Consider the following 21,545-nt stretch of genomic DNA (forward strand, 5'->3'; position numbering starts at 1 on the left):
AGTAAAGTCTGATTGGCTCAACTTCCACCAACTCAAACTTTTATTCAAGACACCAGTGACCTTAAACTCAGTGTGGTAGATAGAATTTATTCCTTATTTTACATCAGCTATACAGTTAATGTGGACACATGAGTGTGATGCACCAGAGCAGCATCACCTAAAAGTATACTGTTTTAACACCTATAAATACCCAGTGTTGTTACAACAAATGTCTGAGGAGAACACCATTGTAAAATAATCCTTTTTTTTTTTGTTCAAATGTAGAAGAAACAAATTCTGCTTTGCTGTCAATCAAGGTTGAGTGTGTGGTGATGAGGGTGGGATTTAGATCTCATCCACGAAGGGTGTTTTTACAAGATTGCCACTGGATGCCATGGTCTTCTTTCCAGATACGAATGTTTTGGCAGCCTGAAAAAAAAAAAAAAAAAAGAAGAGCTAAGTTTACACGCCACTTTTACACTATGACAAAGCACAGACAAAAAAAAAACCAAAGTCTTACATTAGCAACATCAGTCAAGGAAATGTTGTCAATTTTTTTGGAGATTTCTTCGGTGGATTGGTAGGATGCATCAGTCAGAGCCTGACTGCCCATGGCTTCCAGCAAACCCTCTGAGGTTTCCAGAGACATCAGGTAGTGGCACTTAAGCTGAGCCCTGCAGAAAGAAACGAGGAATGGAATGTATTAAACATTATGCAGTTAGCATAGTTTAAAACTTTTTGTAAGTTTTCTAATAAGGAATCTTATTTATCTGCAAATGATATTCAACTTTAAAAAAAAAAAATACAGGAATGAGTAAAAAGAAAAAAGAAATATGGAGGTGGTGGAGGGCAGAGCTTCATCCAGTAGTGAGTCAGGTCCTAATTAGGGGGTGTTTTGAACATGAAACCAGTCTGGCAAGGGCAGCTGCTGGGTCCAGCTGGCCTGCCTACACCAGGGGACGACTGCAGCTGCAGACAGGTGTGAAGAAAGGCCCAAGTGGCAGTGGACCTGCATGCTTCAGTGGGGCCAGTGACAGAGAGGTGAAGCCATCAGTCAGCTATTACGTGCTACCAAAAGCAGACTGTGACACACCCCGAGTCAAATTAAAAGTAATTGCAGGCCACCAGAACCCTTCCACAGACTCATCAAATAGACCCAAGACAGAGACTGTTCCTTAAAGGCTCTAAACATCAGGTGGGTTTGAGCTTTTAGGGAGGGTTGAAAATGCACCACTGCAAATGAAAGGATGCATTTGGTAGTGAACACTTGGAAGCCAAATTCATAACTGAGATTAATGTCCAAATCATTTCCTAGCTCTGGATCAACAATGACGCCACAAAAAAGGCAACAAGTGGCAGCTGTACAAAAAACAGAAATTACAAGCTGTGGGAGAAGCCTGATCTCACTTCCTGAAGGTAGATAAATCATACAATGCCAGTAAAAATGAGATGCTTCTCTCTACTGCAGCGTGTTTAAAGGATTTTTAAAATTACATAACACAATCCGATGCACATGTAACATCTTTCTTTTATACAGGCCACCGGCCCCTTTCATATTTTTCCTGCCTTGAAAAACAAAAAAAGAAGCTAATTTTAATTACTGTATATACCAATGAATCTATCAGCATTATTTATCACTAGATTTATCATTCATTAACCTAAACCTGAAAATTTAACATATTTTTATTTAGCGTTTCTATAGCCAAATAGCAGAAAATGTAGATTTTATGTCAGAGGTGCATTCTCTCAGGTCTCTCTCATTCTGTTTCTGTCTGTCTGACTCACTTTGCTCGAGTGAGGTCAGCAGCTGTGACTCCACCGTCAGCAACAGCCTTCACCTGGGCAAGAGCAGCCTTGATCACCTGCAGGGAAGAGTGAAACAGTGCTCTCAATAGCAGTTTCATTTGGGGGGAAAATAAAAAAAAAAATTGATTTTCAAGACTAGGGGGCATACTCACATCACCGGCAGCTGCAGCCTGAGAGATGGTGTAGACCCCAAACAGACCAGAGTCAGAGTAGCTTGTATTGAAAGCAGTGACCTGGTGTGGGAGACAAAGACTGAATTAGAATAAAGCTGGATTGTGTTTTTGTGGTTAATGTGCAGACACACTGCTCTGTAGGCGTATGGCTTATTTACAATTTATCTTACAAAACTGAAAGGCACTCACATCAAAGGGGTCTGCTGTTGCCTTGGAAACACCCTGGACCAGTTTACTGGCGACGCCTGCTCCTCTCTTGATGTGCGGCCCAGCTCCCAGTAAATGCTGCAGCACACTGAAGGCCAGAGCCTCGCTGGTGCCTGCTGCTGCTGACTGGCTCACCACGGCTGAATGGACCAGACTGCTGGCGCTGGGCAGGCGAATCTCACCTGGAAAGGGGCACGAAGTCATGAGACAGGGAAGTCTGCAAGGTCGATCAATTTCTCAGGTTGGAATCATTCATTCAAAATTTGCTTAAATCCTTTATTTTTTCTTTTCCTTCCCCCTCTCAGCCAGCTCGCCTCACCTCCACGATACTGTGCCTTAGCCCCCGTGGTGCCGGCTCCACTGCGGATGTTGAGGAACTGCTCTCCCACTTGCTTCAGCACAGTGTGGTCAACACCTAGTAGAAAGGTAAGCATTGTTATCGTTTATCAGAAATCTGGCTACTTCTTTCTTTATATGGAAAATACTTTAAACCCTAACACTTACCAAGTCCAACAAGGGCCATTCTTGCACTGGTGAAATTGTTCTGGACAAACTGGTGCAGCTGGAGAAAAATGCAAACATTGCAATAATTCATAATGGTTTTAGTTTGTATGTTTTGTACTCATAATAGACAAACAGAAATATATACTCACATGCTCAGAGTGGATGTTGTTGATCATGTGGTCTGGGCAGTACAAGGAGTTACACAGGGCGTTCTTGTAGGCAGCTTCATGCAGACCTTCAACCACACCTAAAAAAGATGGATGGGTGACTGTTAGCTGCAACGCACTCATGGTGAAGAAAAAACAGAGAGAACATTACTGTCCCTATATGACAGTTTGGTATCTAGGCTCTACAGGCTAATTATTGATTAATCGAACAACCCAGAAGCTTTTTAAAATATTAATCAGGCTCACAGGTGGGAATATGAATTAAGTAGTTCTATAATAAAACAACAGATCCCTTAAAAATCTTTCAAAAAACTGAGTGTTGTAAGAGAAACAAAGGGCCCACCTATCTGGGCGCTCTGTGCAGCTTGTGCCTTGTCCACCTTTACTTTTGGGGTGAGGTCTGACACCTCCCACGGACGGAATTCGGGGGCTGTTGTCACATTGATCAAATACTCCATCACTGTGTCACTAGAGACCAATAATAGAATAAGGGGGGGAAAAGAAAGTTATCACTCCTGCAACATCACATCTCAGAGCATTCATATGTTCCAGTGAATGTAGTCATTTCACCAAAATATAGAAAAGTGTGTAAACAGAAAGAGACAAAGTTCTTTAAGTATCTCCTAGTACTTTAAACATTTTCATTACGTTATTATTATTAATGCTCGATCATCAACACACTCATCACACACAAAGGTGACATGCAGAGACTCACACGTCATCTCTTAAGCAGTTGACGGTGTAGGTCATATTCTCTCTGGATGAAGTCACGCTGCACAGAAATACACAGATATGCAAATTAGACACCTAAAAATAATTAAATGACTGTTTACAAGAAAAACCTTTTATTTGTTTTTGGCTAAGTTACTGACCTTAGACTGCCTCCCACTGCCTCAATACCACGGCATATCTTGAAAGCTGAAGCTCCCTTGGTTGTCTGAAAAGGTAGAAAAGTTAAGTAACATGTCGACTGAAATGCGGCAATGTTACACACCGTTACAAAAGTAGTGATCTTAATCTCCATTTATTAACAACAGTTGTGCAGGCTTTTTAATATGTAAACACTGTTATATTTCTAATCAAAATAAGATTTTTACCTAAAACTGAATAAAGATTTGGTTTGTATTCTGGTGCATCTGCAGCTTTACTCATTTCTGTCTTTCAACAACACCAAAGGACCAAGGTTGATGAGGACAATGCTTACTTCAAGTTAAATGTTATTATTTTTTTTTTTAAGTTACATACCAGACCGGAGGCCAGCCGGAGGAGGTGGGTGACGCCCTGGTTTTCAGGGGTTTCATAGCGACAGCCAGCCTTGATGAAGACTCCAATTTTGGAGGCTGGAGAATAGTTCTCCAGTGAAGCGATCACCAGCCCGCTGGGCAGCCTGGTCACCTGGAGACATATAGAGATGTCCTTTAGCGTTGTTAGTACCCTGAGTTATAGGCAGTGATTCAGTTAACTGGTTTCCTTGGCTTTTATTTATACAGCTCAGACAATGTGGGCATTTAGTTAGATTACTTAATATTTTATATTCAGCAAGGTGAAACAAACAGATAAAGCTTAAAACATAACCAATATATACTACAATTCTCATCACTGCCCGACATACGTGGACATCCTGGTAGGAATGGCCAACTCTGGGAGAGAGGCTGAGGCCAGCCAGGGGCTGAGCAAGGGACTGGTCTTTTCTGGCAGCCGCATAGAAGCGTTTCTGCAGAGAAGAAAAAGAAGTCAACAACCACTGACCTGAACATCCTGTGGATGAAACCCAGTGACCTCCACCTTACGGGCAGCCTGGGCTGCATAAAACCTTGTCTGGGGAAAAGAAAAACAAAGAACACAGGAAGGCAGGACATTACAACTAATGTTTTGCTGGCCTGTTGGCTGATATGAGCACGAACTTTAAAATAATGGGATCAATGGCATTAGTAGGGCAGCCTGTACTAAAAGAACTGAATGTTGTGACTAAATATGAAGCTAGAATTATGCAGGTGAAAAAATAATCTTATGACAAGGCCCACTTAAGTCTCTGTTCTGCATTTTGTTTAAGCATATCACCAGGTTTAAATCTGCAGGTCAATTTTTCCAAATTATCTTTGAAAGTATCAAGGATTTGTAAGATTGTAATGTACTCTGAAGTGTAATAACAACCTCTATATGGGTCTTGGTGTCTTCCAACAGAATGATGCCAAACAACATTACTAGCCTTTAACGACAAATGTGAAAAAGTAAGAACATCTTTTTAAAACTAGCTACAATCTACCATTTCAGGCTGCCAGGGTTCTCACTCAGTAAACACACATAAGTATTGATGTTTACTGCTAAATCCAAACTGCAATAATTGCACAATATTGCAGATAAGAAAGGGGAAGATATAATTAGATAGTAAAATGGAAATGTAAGTTAAGCAACTCGACGGCTAGCTTCATAAACACGAACCTAGCTAGCTCTCATCGCTCAGACGTCAACTAGTTTGATTTCTCTAAGCCTTACTTGAATTAACGGAATAGACAGTATTAAGCTGGGTGTACAACGACTTAAAATCCGCGGTGTTCGTGATGTAACTAGCAAGTTATTGCTGGTTATGCTCGGAGTCATTCATGACAAGACTTAGCTGACTGCTTCCTCGTTTGCTCCTCATCACAGCCTGCCCGGACACGACCCGGAATTTAGACACCGTCTAACAAACACAGCCCACAACTCGGTGTACAAATGTTCCGACACACAGACACGTAGGACACATTGCCCGAGTCCTCACCGATAGCTGACTGATTCCCCGAATCCCCTTCATCTCCCCTCTTGCCTTGGGTCAGGACGATGAAGCAATATGGCTGGCTTCAAAGTGCCCTACCCAGAATCCTCAGCGCTTTCTTCGCTTGTAAACGGCGCGTCTGCCTAGCCAGTGACCGCGCGCCCTCTGCTGCCCTGGAGATGAGAGATAAATAAAATAAAATAAAATAAAATAAAATAAAATAAAATAAAATAAAATAAAATAAAAAATAAAATAAAATATTTTTTCATTGGACCAGACAGAGCCAGCTGGATGGTTTGCACCGAAGTTATGAAATGCACTGATATGAATATTATTATATATACAAAGAGGTGTATATAATATCGGTATGTAAATGACAAGGAATGTGTTTAGAGATGGTTTGCACATGCGCACAGGAGGGATAGGGGATGCTGAAATGATGTAAAAGGATGTTGAATATGGAGCTGCCAGGCAGGAGGATAAAATGAAAACCACAGAGGATGTTCATGGATGTAGTGAAGAAGCACACGCGGAGGGTTGCTGTGAAAGAAAAGAATGCTGCCAGGTTAAACTATTTTGGCACAGGGCAGATGTGCTGAACTCTGAAGGGAGCAGGTGAATGGAAAAGAAATAATTTCCGTGTATTTATTTTAAAACGTATTTGTTTTTCAATAAAAAAAAATGTCACCTCTTTCCAAGTCGTCTTTTATTTGGTAAAAAAATGGAAGTGACTTGTTTCGTTGTATTTTCACATTTATTAACAATTTTTTTCTCCCAAAGCATTTCCTGTGATTTCGCCAGCGTTGCCAGTGCGCATGCGCCTCACACCACACGTGTGGCAAACGTTTGGAGTCGTTGCATGCGACGGAGCTTAGAGAGTTAGTACCGCTATAAAATACATCACAGGTTATCGCATCTTGCATCGTGTCGTTAATCTTTCAGAAGCCAGTCGAATTAAAATAGTCCTCCGTGAAGCATTTCGCCGAGAGGGCCAGAATAGCACAAAAACACCATGGTGAGTGTCTTCTCGAACGAACAAGCTAACAGAGTAGCTAGCTAGCTACCATCGAGCATAGTAAATTAAGTGTAGAATTCAGTAGAAGTGACCAGAAACCGTGCTGGTGACTTTTTTTTTTCGTTAACTGGTTTCCCTTGGCTAACATGGAGTTACTTTGTTTCTGTGTGGTGAACAGACTGAAGCACAAGTGAACCCAAAGGCCTACCCGCTGGCCGACGCCACGCTGACCAAAACTATCCTGGATCTGGTGCAGCAAGCCTCAAACTACAAGCAACTGAGGAAGGGAGCCAACGAAGGTGGGTAAACACAACGTGCCGTGCGACACAGTCGGTGCAAATGAATATTTAAGTTGTTAATGAACGCATTTGAGTGGCCAGGCGACACCAGCATGTTCGAAACGTGGTTTCTCTTCACTTAAAACAACTAGCTTTAGTCACAAGCCTCTGATTTCTGCATGAATGGGATGTCTGCGAGAAGGAAAATAACTTTTAGTATTGTTTATACAGATAATTGTTAACTTACACCATAGCTGTGTCTTCCTGTGGAGGCTAATGATTAGTCAATGTCGAGTGTATTTATTATATGAATTACTAAGTGCTTGTGAAAAATGTGTTAAACAGACACTTGTATTTTTGTTTTGGGCCACATCAAGAATAACGGTGCTGCAGTAATGAAGTGCACTTTTTTGTGTAACCTGTAATATGCTGAGCATTGTTTTTGTGTTTCCAAGAACAAACTTGCTGTATTTAAGGTGCTCTCTTTCTTCCCCAGCCACTAAAACCCTGAACAGAGGCATCGCTGAGTTTATCGTGATGGCTGCCGATGCGGAACCACTGGAGATCATCCTCCACCTGCCGCTGCTGTGCGAGGACAAGAACGTCCCCTACGTGTTTGTCCGCTCCAAGCAGGCCTTGGGCCGGGCCTGTGGGGTGTCGCGCCCCGTTATTGCTACCTCAGTCACTATAAAAGAGGGGTCTCAGCTCAAGCCACAGATCCAGTCTGTTCAAATGGCCATTGAGAGACTGCTTGTGTGATTTTTCTTTCACTGACAAAAACTCCTTGAGGGGAAAAAACCGTTTTAAATAGTCCTGTCCTTTGTTTGATTAAACATGAGGGGTAAAAATCATGTTTAATTGTGTTTTTGTTTTGTTTCTTGCTTTTTGGGGACTGATGTTTCTCATCAGGAGTTTGTAGTAGCCCTGCTCACTTAATAAAATAATTCTTTTTGTTATTTCTTAAAACCTGGTCTTGTTTTCATTTTTTCTTTTTCTTTTTTCTTTTCAAGATGAGTTCAAACAAAGTGATTCCCAAATGGTTAGTAACAGAAAACTGGGCATATCTTTGCATGGTCTGATGTGTGTCAGGCTTAAAAAAAATAGCAAATGAGCACTATCTGAAAATCATGTCCTTGAGAGACCTGATTGATGCATCTATTCTTCACTGAATCCTTATCAGAAATGGTCTCAGTGGAAGGGTGGCTGCCATGGAGCCATTCTTGAGAAAGGGAAACATGGAGAAAAGGCTCAGGTACACCAGGTTACAGAAGCACTGGGCTGGAAATCAGTGGCAAACAGGTCATATTTAGTGATGACTTTGAAATGTTTGGTTCAAACTGTCTTCAGTATGGTAGAAGTCAAGCAGCCTTGAGAACTATTCTCGAAGACTACTTAAAGAAATGACAGGCAAACTATCCTTGAAAGAATAAATGTGGTCATACCAAACACTGACCTAACAAACTGTTTTTGCTGTATATGCTGTAATTCTGTATATGTTTGCATGTGTTTTTTGATAGATCGCCTCTTTCCAATTTTTTCTGGCTCAAAACCTTTGTACAGTACTGTATAAAAGACGTTCTTACACTGATCAATACATCAAAATGTTAATTACAATTTTCTTTTTTTTGCATCGGGATAAATAATCAGTCGGGGAAACAATCTCAAAAGCACGGATGTAAATTGTCAATTAAAAGTAATGAATTCATAATTCCGAATTTCTAAGTAGAGTCATACAAATACTAACAGCTGTGAAAGTCAAAGGACTTCCAAACCTTCTAGGGGCCGTGAAAGCAGCATGTGGCTGTCCCCGTTAGTGGTTATAATCTGAAGACAGGACATTGTTTCACAATCGTTTGCGTAGAAAGTGCAACACTTAAACACTGATTAAGTGGGTATCAACCTGAGATTGGCTTGTTTGAATACTTTCTCCCCTTAAACTGGTGCCAAAGCACAGACTACGGGAACCTGGCGCTTGGAAAGCGCAGTGGATTAGACAGCCTTCTCTGTGCGGCCCGCCTCTCTCCGCGCAATGTGTTTAAAAAAAAGCTTTACTGCGGCTCTTGAACGCAGCTCAAATCCCGCTCGCTGTTGACTCAAACTTTGTACCAAACCAGTTAAGTCAGTTACGCATCAGCGTCTCAGAAGCAGCAGCCATGGCTGGGGCTCCTCCTGTTATCATATGGGAGCGTGAAGTTGAGAGCCTGTTGCATTACAAAGAGCTGATCCCCCGTCTGGAGGAGGCTTTAGGTAAGTTCTCCAGCCGGGACAGCGCGGAGGTTATCCAGCCTGTGCGCTCCACGGTGCCCCTGCAGAAACACAACGGGTAAGGCCCTCCGTCTGCTTCAAGAGTGCTTCAGCACAAATCAACCATTAACAGGGTGCAGCTACTGCTGGTTGAAACTCGCTCACTTTTTTAGGTTTCTGGGGCTGATGCCTACATACATGGAGAATGACGGAGTCCTGTCTACAAAATTAGTGTGCTTCTACAACAGGGGGGCTGGCTCCACTTTGCCATCAGTGTCAGCCACAGTGTTGCTGCTGGATCCCGAGTCGGGGCATATGAAGGCTGTGAGTTCAATCCCCGCATGCACTTGTCTCTCTGATGGCTTTGGTTTTATGAGCTGCAGTCTCATGCTTCCAACCCGCAGGTCATGGATGGAGAGGTAATCACTAGCATGCGTACCGCTGGAGCTTCAGCAATCTCGGCTAAGGTACTTCCGCTCTCGATTTATTCACAGCATGCCTTTTCTATTCTGGAAGTCCTGCTGTAGCTCTGAACTTCTGGGTCTGCCCTGGTGTGTCATGCAGCTGCTGATGCGTCCTGGAGCCGAGGTTCTGGCCATCTTGGGGACCGGCCAACAAGCCCTGAGTCACTATAATGCCTTCACTGAAATGCTTTCATTTAAAGAGGTGTGCTTCCAAAAAATATATTTATTTTAGACAACATGATACGTTAAGCACAGCATTCTATTACATATTTATTAAATAATAAGAAGCAAGTGCAACTTCTGCCCCACTGAGAGGCCTGTTTGCTGCAGGGGTTTTCATTTATTTATTTTTTAATTTAAAGAAATCTGTGCAACATAAGGGTGCCCAGACTTTTGCACAAAACTAAACATACTGTTAGTTACCTGAAGGATGTCGGCTCTTATTAAATGTGCAAAATGTATGACAGCACAGCTTGCTGAGCTTCGTGGGGCTGACAGAGAGGGACAGTAGCAAGCATGTGCACAAAACATTCATTTGAGCAGTCCATGCTGCCGGCCTGCTAGCAGTGTTAGTGAGAAAGTGATAAAAATGTGTTTTATATTTTGCCAGATGTCAGTATTTAAAATGATCTTTGACCAATACTAACAGCAGTACCTGAACATTGTATGAATGACCCATATATTCATGTTAAAGGAAAAATCAATAGTCTTATTGACGTGTGCCACCAGAACACCCTTAATGCTCCTTAGCATTAATTCTCCAAGTCTTTGGAGCTGTTCTTTAGAGATAAGTACCATTCCTCCAGAAGATATTCCCTTATGTGGTGTTTTCTATTATAGTGGTAGAGAGTGCTGTGTAACATGTTGGTCCAAAATGTCCCATACGGAGTGATGAAGAAGTATTTTTCCCCTTCCTGATTTTTTCATCAAACAAATGTTAATATTAGACAAAGATAACCTGAGTAAATACAAAATGCAGTTTGTTTTAAATGATGCTTTTGTTTATTAAAGGAAGAAAGCTATACAAACCTGAAAAACTGAAGCAGGCTTAAAAGATTTTTTAAAAAGTAACACATCAGCTGAGAAACAAGGTCAGTGACATCTATGAGTCTGGACAGGGTTGCAAAACTATTTCTAAGTAGCACCAAAATTGGGACTCTAGTGGGACTCTAGTTATCCACAAATGGAGAAAATTTCCATCCCAGGAGTGGCCGGCCTACCAAAATTACTCCAAAAGCACTTTGAAGACTCATCCAGGAGGTCACAGAAGAGCCCAAAACAACATTTAAAGAACTGCTGGGTTCACTTGTCTGAGTTAAGGTCAGAGTTCATGATTCCACAATAAGAAAGAGACTGGGCAAAAATAGCATCTATGGGAGAGATCCAACATGAAAACCACTGCTGACCAAAAAGAAAATAAAGGCTCGTCTCACATTTGCCAAAAACATCTTGATGATCCCCAAGACATCTGGGAAAATATTCTGTGCACTGACGAGAGAAAAGCTGAACTTTGTCCGCTTATGAGTTCATGCCCTGTGTTATGGGAAGGTTTGAGTCCTATTACATGTGACATAAAACTCAAAGCATTTCATAAAAAGAACATCAAACCAACAGTCAAACATGGTGATGTTAGTGTGATGATCTGAGGAGGTTTTGCTGCATCAGTACCTGGTTTCCTTGATGTAATTCATGTAACCATGAATTCTGCTCTAGCAGAAAATCCAGGAGGAGGATGTCCGGTTATCAGTTCATGCCCTGGGTTCTGCAGCAGGACAATGATCTGAAACACACCAGCAAGTCCACCTCTGATTGGCTCAATAAAGACAAAATTAAGCTTTTGAAGTGGCCTAGTCAAAGTCCAGACTTAAATCAGATTAAGATGCTTTGACAGGACCTTAAACAGGCCGTTCATACTCCAGTATGGTTTAAATCAGCAAACAAGGGTCCAATAATTTTTTAATACAGGGCCAGGTCGGTTTGGATATTTTTTTATCCCTTAAAAAAATGAATTTAAAAACTGCATTTAGTATTTACTCAGGTTACTGAGGACAGCTATATTAATGCATATATATCAATGCATTAACTGCACCAATTAATCAATGATTTGCGTTTCCCGTTATTTATTATTGACATTGGTCGTTTCGCTTCCCCTGAAACTTCATTTCAGGTGCGGGTGTGGAACCACAGAAGGGAGGGAGCGGAGAAGTTTTGCCGCTCAGTCGGCGGTCCCGTGACGGTGTGCGGCTCAGTGGAGGAAGCAGTGAGGGGAGCCGATGTCATAGTAACAGTAACCAGGTCGACAGAGCCAGTGCTGTGTGGCCGGTGGGTCAAGCCAGGGGCCCATGTGGCAGGTGAGAAGAAGTAATTCACCCACAAAAATATTTTAAGGGAAGTGGCGGAGATTTTTTTACATTGATGGGTATGCAAAACTGAGAAGACGGAGCGTTTTTTTTACCGGTTACTATAGAAAATAATTTTAAAAAGAAAACCAGTTTCTCTACTTTCCTCTAACCAGCGGTGGGAGCTTGCAGACCAGATTGGCGGGAGCTGGATGACTCATTGATGAAGGAGGCTGTGGTGTATGCTGACAGCAGGGAGGGAGCAATGGCCGAGTCTGGTGATGTCATCCTCTCTGGGGTCAGTGTGTCATCTCCTGTTATACTTACAGGAGTGTGTGTGTCGCTGGCATCTTATGTGAGGAAGAATATTACAGCGTTTGTGCTGTTTGCAGGTTGAGGTGTTTGCAGAGCTCGGAGATGTTATTAATGGGATAAAACCTGCTTACAGAGAGAAGACCACCGTGTTTAAGTCCCTTGGTAAGTCTCACTCTTTAAAGCCACACAATCTGGCCTCTTCTTCATGTTTATATCTCATTACATTAAGAAATTTAATGCTTTGAGAATGTCTTTGTTTTTTGTTTTTTTAATAACAGGAATGGGAGTTGAAGATGCAGTGGCTGCTAACCTGGTATACAAGCAGTGGAAAGCCAAAGCCTACAAACTGTGAAGCAGCCATGTACTTTTAACCTTTACACATCCCACAGATGACCAAGAATGAGGCCATACAAGAACATTTAAAAAGGAGCAAAAGAAATATGTCTGGCCTTTCCTCAGAGCTTATTTTAATGTTAAGTTTAGATGAATCACAAAGTCAGGGTAGGGAAGATAACAGATAACTGACTTAATATCGAGGCACCTGAACAAATCTACAACTGCTCGAGTTGTTAAGTGAGGCTGTGAGATTAACATGCTGATGTTCCTCTATTGTGGTTACAGTGTTCACCACGGTAATACGGTACAACAATATTCAGAAATAATAAACCACAACTGAGGCAGATTTAAATGTCTGTTTTTTTTAACTTTTGTAACACTCTCCCACCTTGGTTGAAAGAAAAAATCTGGAGTGAATCCAAGTTGAAAGGAAATGATTTATGTATGAAAAAAATAAAAGTTTGCTGAAGCTAATAAATTTGGATCCTTGTTTTGTTTTTAAATTTACTGTTGTTGATTATTAAAGTGTAGGGAGGTATGAACTATGTTCTGCTTCCAAGCGGGGACAGAAAAAGCTGACGACCGCTGCTGCGCTACAAGAGACGGACAGACCAGCGGCTCCATGTCGTGAGCGTGGCTTCTGTTAATTTACAGGAAGCTCTGAGACTCTTTTTTAGTTTTCCTTCTGTACACCGCTGTAGGAAACTTTTCAATCAACATGTGATTGAAGTGCAGACTTTCAGCTTTAATTCAAGGAGTTTAACAGAGGTATTGCAGATAATTTAATACATAGTCACATAATTATAGGCTCAAAGTAACTGGAGAACCTAAGATAATAGTAACATTTCACCTCTAATCCTTCAATTCCATTGTGGTGGAGTACAGAAGCAAAACTAAGTGTTAATGGGGCATTTCTCCCCCCTTTTTAAAATTTGGACTACTCCAATCAAAGCATTTCATTGGAAATGGTAACATTTTTAAACCTTTACCTCGACAAAAGAATGTCTGTGGCATCATATGAAATGTAAAAAACACAAACAAATAACAAATTTGCTTTAAAAAAAAAAAAAAAGGAAAAAACTGAAATCACAGCAAGTTACAATGTGAAAATGAAACCACATTTATTAAGAAATTAAATCCAACTTCCTCTGTGCCAATGAAACACTGATAAAATGTTGAGTTCCCTGGAGCAATCGCACAACTTGATCATTTCAAAATAATAAATTTTCTGTTACTTAAGTTTATATTGTGAAACAAAATGCATTCAAATCAGCTCTGACCTTCAAAAATTACTTCACTGGCTTCATAATAGATGGGTTCAAAATGAAATGTTACACACTTCCATGATGGCTATATGACACAGTGGGTATCACATATTAGCAAGAAGCATCGTCTGGGTGAGAATTTGGTGAAAGCTAGGAAAAACGGCCACAACTTTAAAGGAAAAATAAAGAAGGAGAGCAAAACAAGACCGGCTGCACAGACACCTTCACATGTCTGACCGTCATTCATAAAATACTGTTCTCACATATGATGAGACAAGACCGATGGATACATTTAGAAAAAACATTGAGGAACAAGACAACTAAATGTTTAAAATATTAACTGTTTGATCACTGCACTCCTGCAATTATTCTGAGCAGCAGCTTCAAAAATTTATAGCAGTCATTTTAGGGTTTAAAGGGTTTCTTCACGACTGCATGATGACACACGTTGTGCAGGTAAAAACAGTATTAAAGTGTTCACAGAGGGACTAGCAAGAGATGGCGGAGTTTTCGCAGCACCTCTAGTTGGATGACACGTGTAAACAAAAATGGTCCAAAAGAGGAGAAAAAAAAAATATTCTAAAAAAAAAAATTTTATCTCTTGAAACTAAAATTTTATCAAGGCAACAGGAATCTCTTAGTGTGTAGGGGAAAGAGTGCCATGCAGAACTTCCTTCTTTTAGTGTTAAATCTACGGTAGTGTCACGAGAAATTCACCAGGTAGTGTTTCTTCACAATGTCTGAGAAAACTGACGACTTTTGTTTTTCTTTTAGTAAAATCCTCCCTCTCTCCCCACCTCAACAATTACATCCCCCACCCTCCCATTCCCCGAGGCCTTAGCAAAAATCACTTCTTTTCTGTCCATCTGAAAGGACTAAACAGATGCAAAACCCAGAGAAAAGATCTGACAGAAACTCTTCTGCGCCGCTTAAATCTGTAAAGTTCTTTCAGATGGAAGTCTGATCTACCTTCTATGTAAGCAAGGACACAGGGTGAAAATAACCCAGCCGTCATCGTCTTCTTCATCTTCTTCCCTCCAAGTAGGCGAGTTCTGATTGCGACCGTATTTGCTACTCCCCGTTTGTCTTCGTTACAACACGCTGCACTTCCTCCTCCTCCTCTTGACAGGTGGTGGGCACAGGACTGCCCTGATTGCTTCATCAAACACCGTTTTAAGGCCACGCTGGGTCAAAGCTGAGCACTCCAAATATTTCACTGCACCTGGTCAACAAAAGGGGGGAAAGAAGAACAGTCAGCTTAATAGACTGCTTGTTTTTTTAGTCAAAACATATTTTAAGATCCTTCTACACTTTAGACAACAAAAGGTGGCAGAGGTTTCTAAATGCAATAGAAATGTTAAATATTGTAATCGCCATAATGAATTATAAGTTTAAAAAAAATTGTGTGCAGTTTTATCAGATTTCTAAAGGCTTAGTTTCTGATACTCCACCTGGAAGGTAGGAGATGGTCACTTCCAAATAACTACTATGCGACTATAAATAGACACAATATACTCGCCAGCCACTTAATTAGGCACACCTGTCCAGATGCTAATTAACAAGTGTTTTTATTTTTCTTATTATTATTATTAAAATGAGAAAAATATCATCAAAAATAAAATGAAACAAAATGCAGTTTCTAGAACAGCAACAACATTTAAAGGAGAAAAGTCACTACTTAAATACTGTAACAAGTGTAAAATGTCAATAAATATTCCTGAAATGGAAACAATGAATCAAGTTTCAAAAGAGCAACAAACACAGACGCCAGTCGCTGCCTGCAGGTATCGCTGCTAGAGTTGGAGAGCTGCTGCTGTCAGTCTGCAGCCAAGTTAACAGGAATCTGCCAAATTTAAAATTGTCCCTTGCAGAGAGGTTTCCTTTTAGCGTCCTCATCCTCTAAAATAATAGGCAATAATTTAAAAAAAAAAAAATGTTTGTCATTTGTCAAAGTGCGGAGCTACAACTGACTTATTTCTTTAGCCATGGCCAAGCCTTGCGGGTAGATGATAGGAGAGAGTTTCTTCTCCTTCAGCTTCTCAATGGTGTCCTTGTCGTCTCTTAGATCCAGCTTGGTTCCCACCAGGATTATAGGTGTGTTGGGGCAATGGTGCCTCACCTCAGGGTACCACTGCAGAGGGAGGACAGAAGTGTTGGCATGCATTATTTTTGGTATAAAAAGGCGATACTGAATGCAAGTGCATTGTTTAAAACAATACATTTCTTTCACAGTTTCCAGTTCCAAACAGGGTTACCTTTAAGAAGTGCGATCATTGCATCAAAGAGCTGCATTTGAACTCTACATTTGAATTGAATTCTTGAATTCTACATTTTTCTTTTAAAACATTTAATAGTATTTTGGAAACCATTGTGACAAAAAAACAAAATATCACCCTAAAATTGAGCCTATTTCTTCAGCTAGATTTAGAGTTGTGTCAAAAATGCACACCATCATCTGGCTGTGTATCACACTAACACAATTACCCAGCCAAGCTGATCTGAGAATGGCCTTTCATGGAAAACAGTTAAGTTAATATTAAAGAGCATGCTGTACTGACCTTGGCACGGACGTTTTCAAAGGAGGCTGGACTGACGAGTGAAAAGCAAATCAGGAACACGTCCTGCGGAGGACAAAACAGACACAAATCACTACAACTAACAACTTCACTATCGCTGTGCAAGTGTCTGTGTTCCAACTTTGACAATAATAACCCAAACTTACTGTAAAAACTAATTAACCATCAGGCTGAGGATAAACATTTCGAACATAAGACTGACTAATGCAGATGTGAGGATTCACAAATAAACAAACACAAACACAGGCTGGTCCTGTTGGGTAAACAAAGTGACTCCCATTACTCGAGTCATTGGCACAGAGGCCAACTTGACTGCGAAGACAAAGAGGGCAAACAAGAGCTGCTTTTCACTTCCTCCAGCCGTCCTCCAAACAGTGTATAGGTACTGTGGATACAAGGCTCTACTCTGCAGAATGCACAGACCCTGTCTTGAGTATTAGAGACCAGAGAATAACTCCAAATCGGTGCTGGGTAAGTGAACATTGTCTGGCTACACCAAACTATGCAAGACAGTGGATAAACACATGTAATATACGCCTATATACATACTGTCTGCGGGTAGGACAGTGGCCTGAGCCTGTCATAGTCCTCCTGTCCTGCTGTATCCCACAGTCCCAGGTTCACTGGTTTCCCATCAACCATCACATTGGCAGAGTAATTGTCAAAGCTGCAGAGAACGAGAGGTGGATAACGTTTTTGAAACTATGCAAAAACGTACAAAACTTTTTTCTTCTGTAATATGCAACATAATGTTCAAGATTAACTGCCACATGTCAATTTGAGGACCACACACCTACCTCAGCTGGCCAGTGGGGGATTTTGTGTGTGTGATACTTACACCGTGGGGATGTACTCTCCAGGGAAGGCATTGGTAGTGTAGCTGATTAGCAGACATGTTTTACCCACAGCCCTGAGAGGAGGAAGGAGGGAATGATGAGAAGTGGAGCACTTTACTTGAAATGTGTGAATGGGGAAACTGTGCTACTTGACAGGTTAACATATCGAGTTACAGGTTTCATGTAAAAGATCTGGCTTTAGATGACCACTGCTGACCTACTGCTTTGGCTTTGTTGTGATGTCAGGTCTTAATCACAAAGCTTTAATTATGCTCAGGAGTGTCCTGAAACAGCATTTATATGATATGATCACACAAAGTTAGTATAGTATAGGGGATTAGAGCACATACAAATACATTACAAAATGCACTGTAGGCTTAGAAATGCATCATAATCCTAAGTATATTATGATTTCCAACAAAGTGAGAAATTGTACACACAGAACAGGCCAGAGATCATTAAATGTCGACCAGTCATACGGTGAACTATGATAGGTCTTAACTACTAAATAAAACTTTGTGCTGAGCACACGTACAAACATTATGTCTTTATTTGCATAAGAACTATTTCACTTAACATTTTCACTTTCAAATTATTTAGTTGCAGATAAAGTTCAACTTTCTTTTTCATAAAGCTTATTCCAATATATAGACTTGGCAGTAAAACTGAAAATTTTACAGCTGGGTCACGCTTCTTGACCATTTCCGATTTTCCTAAAAAATGTATTGTCTGACGCTTGGTAATACGTAATGACTGCTGTGAAATTTTAGCTTCATATATCAACTACTATTCTAGACATTTTTTTTTTCTCTCCGTCCAACCCCAACCCAATAACAACTTTGTAAGCAAGCACACTGCCCTAGAGGAGTCTGATAATTCATGTTTTACATTTAAAACAGACTAAAAGGCATTCAAAACGCCTTTTAAAATCTCTAACAACACTGTAAACTTAACCTGAATTAAAAGATTCCTCCAGGGCTGTAGGTCTAGCATATATTTAATGAAATTATTTGCTCAGTATTAATAATTAAGAGTACCATCTCAATACTCCAGAATTTTGATCAATTTGAAATAAGGGAATTAGTGATATTTTTCTTTTGTGGAAAGACTTCATATTTGTTCAATGCAGCATAAAAAAATGAAAAAAGAATACAAATATACACTATTAAGAAATTGCCAAAAAAAACCGCACAAAAAATTGTGATATGTGAAGGTTTTAATTATTTATTTAATTAGTGTGTGCTCAAATATTAATAATTTAACTTGCCAATATTCAGACATCTATGTACATCTGTCCAATATTACGGATCCTGAATCGCTGTTATGGTAAGGAAAGGCAAATTTCAGGCCTTTTTCTTTTCTAGTTTTTGAGATATTCATGTTCAAACATTTCCTCAGATTTCAATGTGCAACAAAAAGGCCTGAAAGTGGATGAACGGGCATTTAAAACTTAATAAATATCTAGAAAAATATTTGAGATATAAAGCTAAATTTTCACAGCAAACACTATGGGAGTCCAAACTTTGACTTGTAGGCAAATCGGAGATGTTTGAGCAGAAAATGTTTAAAAACGTGAGGACTTGGGAAGGAATGACCCAGCTAATTTAATATTAACTGGCTACTGCTGAATTCTAATGGTGGTTTGTCGCTTTAAAGCCTCAAACAACGACTGAATTAAGTTTCTCCAAGGCCTTGGGCGGCTTCACAGCTGTTGTAAAACCATAACTTAAACAGACAAATGTAAGCACATAATCATAACGCTTTATAAAGAACGACATGCCTGCTAAATAACGTGCTGTGAGCCTTTCAGTCACACCGAACCGGGGCATGCAGATAAATCTGTCTGACCCAGCTGGGCTGGAGAACAGGCACAACAACAGCTGTCGCTCATGTTGGCTGTTATCTTAGGCATGTTAGCCGCTAGCCAACTGTTGGTAACTGGGTCAACTAAAACAGCCATAAAACATCGTACTGTGCGTCAAACATTTAAGAGCTCAAATTGATAATAAAATTGCCCTTTAACTTACCCGTCCCCCACCACCACACACTTTATGGCCTGCATCGAACGACTCTCTCTCTGGCGACTCAGCCGACGTTACAGCAGCTCGGCGTCCGTTAGCTTAGCTGGCTAACAGCGGCTATAATAAAGCGGTCCCGTACCGTCTGAAAAAGTGCGGAATAAACAAAGCGGGAGAGACTCGACGGTGGTCCGAAAAGTTTTAAATGTTGCTACAGGAAGTATCCGACTTGACTGTCCTTGTTAGCAGCACTCCGGTGAAACTCCAAAGTTGTAAAGGCAACACCCAAAAAAAAAAAAAAAAAAAAAGTCAAGACTGAAGAGGAAAAAACGCCCACAACTTGGAAGCAGAGGCTGGGAGATTCCTGCAAGGCATGATATGGGTATGGTATGGTGGTCAAAATGTGCCATCTGCTGGTTAAAATAACAACGAAATAGCCTCCAAAAAAGCGACAGAGGGAACAAAAACTCCATAAACATATGATTCTTTGCAGCAATGCACTGTCATGTAAAAATTAAGTAAAACAAAAGAAAAGAAAAAAAAGTAAAAATACTTGGAATATTTTGGAATAACATCTAGCTTTATAATAATGTTTCATATTGCCGAATAATTCTTTTTATAACGCAATGTCTAGTAAGAGTTTGATAAGTGCAATCCATCTCTTAATATCTGAAGAAACTTCAGTTGTTAACTGTAGGGACAGTTAAGCACATGCATGTAAATATTCAAGTGAGCATTCCTGCTGTCTTTATTGGTTAAATGTAGCTGGCTGGGGTAAGCAGTGTCATTTTCTAAAACTAGCAACATGCACGTGAAAAATACGTTTAAGAAACAAAGAAACCACAAAAAGATCAATTAAAAAAATGAAATCATCATTTATAACCTGCAATTTGTATTCATTCTGGCTATCATTAACTAATAATAAAATTTGTTTTATGAGATGAAACTTCTATGCAAACAAAAAAAAGAAAAGAAAGAAAGAAAGAAAGAAAGAAAGAAAGAAAGAAAGAAAGAAAGAAAGAAAGAAAGAAAAAGGCAAGAAATAAGGATGCGGGCAAAAACTTTTCACAGCATGTTTGATTTCCAGCCACTACATTACACAATTAAAGGGCATTAAATTAATAGGTAAAAGGCTTCCTGAACTAGTGTATTTGACACAGAAGATGAGATATAATTCTCAGACTTGGGGAATTCTTTTGTCACAGTAATTAAATTTGAAAAATAGAAAGTGAAACACAGCAAATATATAATATTTAAAAAAAAAGGCAAAAGGCATATATGTAAATGAAATTGTTTTAAAATAAATTAAATTGTGATTTTGACTCAACAAAGATTTTAATAAAATGAAAGCCAATATGAAATCAAAATAAATACACCTAAGTGGAATAAGTACATATGAAGCAATAATATCATGTACAACAAGTAAAATATTTCAGAATTGGCAAAGGAAAAACATGTGTGTGTAAAATGGGTTACAAAATGTAGCAAAAATGATGTACTTCTTTCCATGTTTTGATTTATACATGTAATGATTTATTTTATCTTGTGGCATTGCTGTTTTTGCTTAAGGGCCTGAACACTTTTATTACTCATTAACGTGGTACCATCAAACTGCAGTTGTACATGCATACAGCAGGGGGCAGTATTGTACATCTTTGTAGCTCTGTAAAAGGGAAGCCAGTAGTGCTGATTTTTTTGTTGCCACTGGGGAAAAGTATAATAGAATCACAGATCGTTCTCTTTCTCTCGGCGTCTCTGAGCATCATCTCTTGACATTTATTTTGTGTCCATTAACTAATCACAGACTCCAAGGCAACCATGTCCCCGCTCACACACATTAGTAACCATGTCTCTGGATTATGTTTTGGGGGGGATTTTTCCGGCAAACAACACATTAATAGGATAAACGTCACCATTAAGTGAGGGGGAGAAGGAGGGGAGAGAGATTAATGAAGGATAAGCAGGCCTGTCGCCATCACAACGGGGAGGCTGTAAAACACAGCAGAGGGGCGTCACACTGCGTGATTACTGTATGTCAAACTGACACACTGAATGAAGAAAATCTTCCCTGAGGTTGTACTCGTGCATCCTAACAGGAAAAAAAACACAAAGAAAATTTGTTCTTAATGTTTTACTGTGAATTTCACACAGCACAAAGTTTTTTCATAATAGGCTCTTTTTTAATATTTGCATCTAGTTTAGCAGCATGTTGGTAATATTTTCAGTCTGTTCAAGTGATATTACCAGTAAAGGCAGTTTTAGCAACAC

General features: G+C 40.0%; 4 protein-coding genes across 5 annotated transcripts; 2 read left to right on the forward strand and 2 right to left on the reverse strand.

Annotated features, from left to right (window-relative positions):
• Positions 1 to 67: 67 nt before the first annotated feature.
• Positions 68 to 5,741, reverse strand: LOC116320106 (cytochrome b-c1 complex subunit 2, mitochondrial). Of its 2 annotated transcripts, none has more exons than XM_031739621.2 (14): positions 5,598 to 5,741; positions 4,586 to 4,654; positions 4,082 to 4,231; positions 3,709 to 3,773; positions 3,552 to 3,608; positions 3,180 to 3,304; positions 2,819 to 2,916; positions 2,670 to 2,727; positions 2,485 to 2,580; positions 2,148 to 2,347; positions 1,938 to 2,018; positions 1,765 to 1,841; positions 500 to 653; positions 68 to 408 (listed from the first exon to the last, which is right to left on the reverse strand). In XM_031739621.2, exons 1-14 carry the CDS (start codon positions 5,628 to 5,630, stop codon positions 325 to 327), a joined length of 1,347 nt encoding a protein of 448 aa, XP_031595481.1. In that variant the 5' UTR covers positions 5,631 to 5,741; the 3' UTR covers positions 68 to 324. The 2 variants fall into 2 exon arrangements, with proteins under 2 accessions (XP_031595481.1, XP_031595480.1); XM_031739620.2 differs by lacking the exon at positions 4,586 to 4,654 and adding an exon at positions 4,449 to 4,550 and having other exon boundaries at positions 5,598 to 5,695.
• Positions 5,742 to 6,398: 657 nt separating this feature from the next.
• Positions 6,399 to 7,850, forward strand: LOC116320140 (NHP2-like protein 1). Its single transcript, XM_031739666.2, has 3 exons — positions 6,399 to 6,606; positions 6,785 to 6,905; positions 7,381 to 7,850. The coding sequence occupies exons 1-3, from the start codon at positions 6,604 to 6,606 to the stop codon at positions 7,641 to 7,643; spliced, it is 387 nt and encodes a 128-aa protein (XP_031595526.1). The 5' UTR covers positions 6,399 to 6,603; the 3' UTR covers positions 7,644 to 7,850.
• A 1,087-nt stretch (positions 7,851 to 8,937) lies between these two features.
• Positions 8,938 to 13,652, forward strand: crym (crystallin, mu). Its single transcript, XM_031739708.2, has 8 exons — positions 8,938 to 9,207; positions 9,302 to 9,452; positions 9,533 to 9,595; positions 9,693 to 9,794; positions 11,760 to 11,943; positions 12,108 to 12,229; positions 12,324 to 12,408; positions 12,525 to 13,652. Exons 1-8 carry the CDS (start codon positions 9,038 to 9,040, stop codon positions 12,596 to 12,598), a joined length of 951 nt encoding a protein of 316 aa, XP_031595568.2. The 5' UTR covers positions 8,938 to 9,037; the 3' UTR covers positions 12,599 to 13,652.
• A 26-nt stretch (positions 13,653 to 13,678) lies between these two features.
• Positions 13,679 to 19,585, reverse strand: rac1a (Rac family small GTPase 1a). Its single transcript, XM_031739655.2, has 6 exons — positions 19,287 to 19,585; positions 17,262 to 17,333; positions 16,973 to 17,090; positions 16,406 to 16,468; positions 15,819 to 15,978; positions 13,679 to 15,069 (listed from the first exon to the last, which is right to left on the reverse strand). Exons 1-6 carry the CDS (start codon positions 19,319 to 19,321, stop codon positions 14,939 to 14,941), a joined length of 579 nt encoding a protein of 192 aa, XP_031595515.1. The 5' UTR covers positions 19,322 to 19,585; the 3' UTR covers positions 13,679 to 14,938.
• Positions 19,586 to 21,545: the final 1,960 nt, after the last annotated feature.

This window comes from Oreochromis aureus, linkage group 8, assembly GCF_013358895.1.
Source record: "Oreochromis aureus strain Israel breed Guangdong linkage group 8, ZZ_aureus, whole genome shotgun sequence".
Lineage (NCBI taxonomy): Eukaryota > Metazoa > Chordata > Actinopteri > Cichliformes > Cichlidae > Oreochromis > Oreochromis aureus.

What these genes read in the sequence shown, in the direction of transcription:
- crym (XM_031739708.2), top strand. Translation starts at nt 9,038, where the DNA reads ATGGCTGGGGCTCCTCCTGTTATCATATGGGAGCGTGAAGTTGAGAGC. An exon ending in GCCAGGGGCCCATGTGGCAG is followed by an intron (nt 11,944 to 12,107) that starts GTGAGAAGAAGT and finishes TCCTCTAACCAG; the next exon opens with CGGTGGGAGCTTGCAGACCA. An exon ending in CACCGTGTTTAAGTCCCTTG is followed by an intron (nt 12,409 to 12,524) that starts GTAAGTCTCACT and finishes TTTTAATAACAG; the next exon opens with GAATGGGAGTTGAAGATGCA.
- LOC116320106 (XM_031739620.2), bottom strand. Translation starts at nt 5,630, where the DNA reads ATGAAGGGGATTCGGGGAATCAGTCAGCTATCG. An exon ending in GGGGAATCAGTCAGCTATCG is followed by an intron (nt 4,551 to 5,597) that starts GTGAGGACTCGG and finishes TCTTCTCTGCAG; the next exon opens with AAACGCTTCTATGCGGCTGC. An exon ending in TGCACAGAGCGCCCAGATAG is followed by an intron (nt 2,917 to 3,179) that starts GTGGGCCCTTTG and finishes CATCTTTTTTAG; the next exon opens with GTGTGGTTGAAGGTCTGCAT.
- rac1a (XM_031739655.2), bottom strand. Translation starts at nt 19,321, where the DNA reads ATGCAGGCCATAAAGTGTGTGGTGGTGGGGGACGG. An exon ending in GGAGAGTACATCCCCACGGT is followed by an intron (nt 17,091 to 17,261) that starts GTAAGTATCACA and finishes CGTTCTCTGCAG; the next exon opens with CTTTGACAATTACTCTGCCA. An exon ending in GGCCATGGCTAAAGAAATAA is followed by an intron (nt 15,070 to 15,818) that starts GTCAGTTGTAGC and finishes TTTGTTGACCAG; the next exon opens with GTGCAGTGAAATATTTGGAG.
- LOC116320140 (XM_031739666.2), top strand. An exon ending in GAGGAAGGGAGCCAACGAAG is followed by an intron (nt 6,906 to 7,380) that starts GTGGGTAAACAC and finishes TTTCTTCCCCAG; the next exon opens with CCACTAAAACCCTGAACAGA.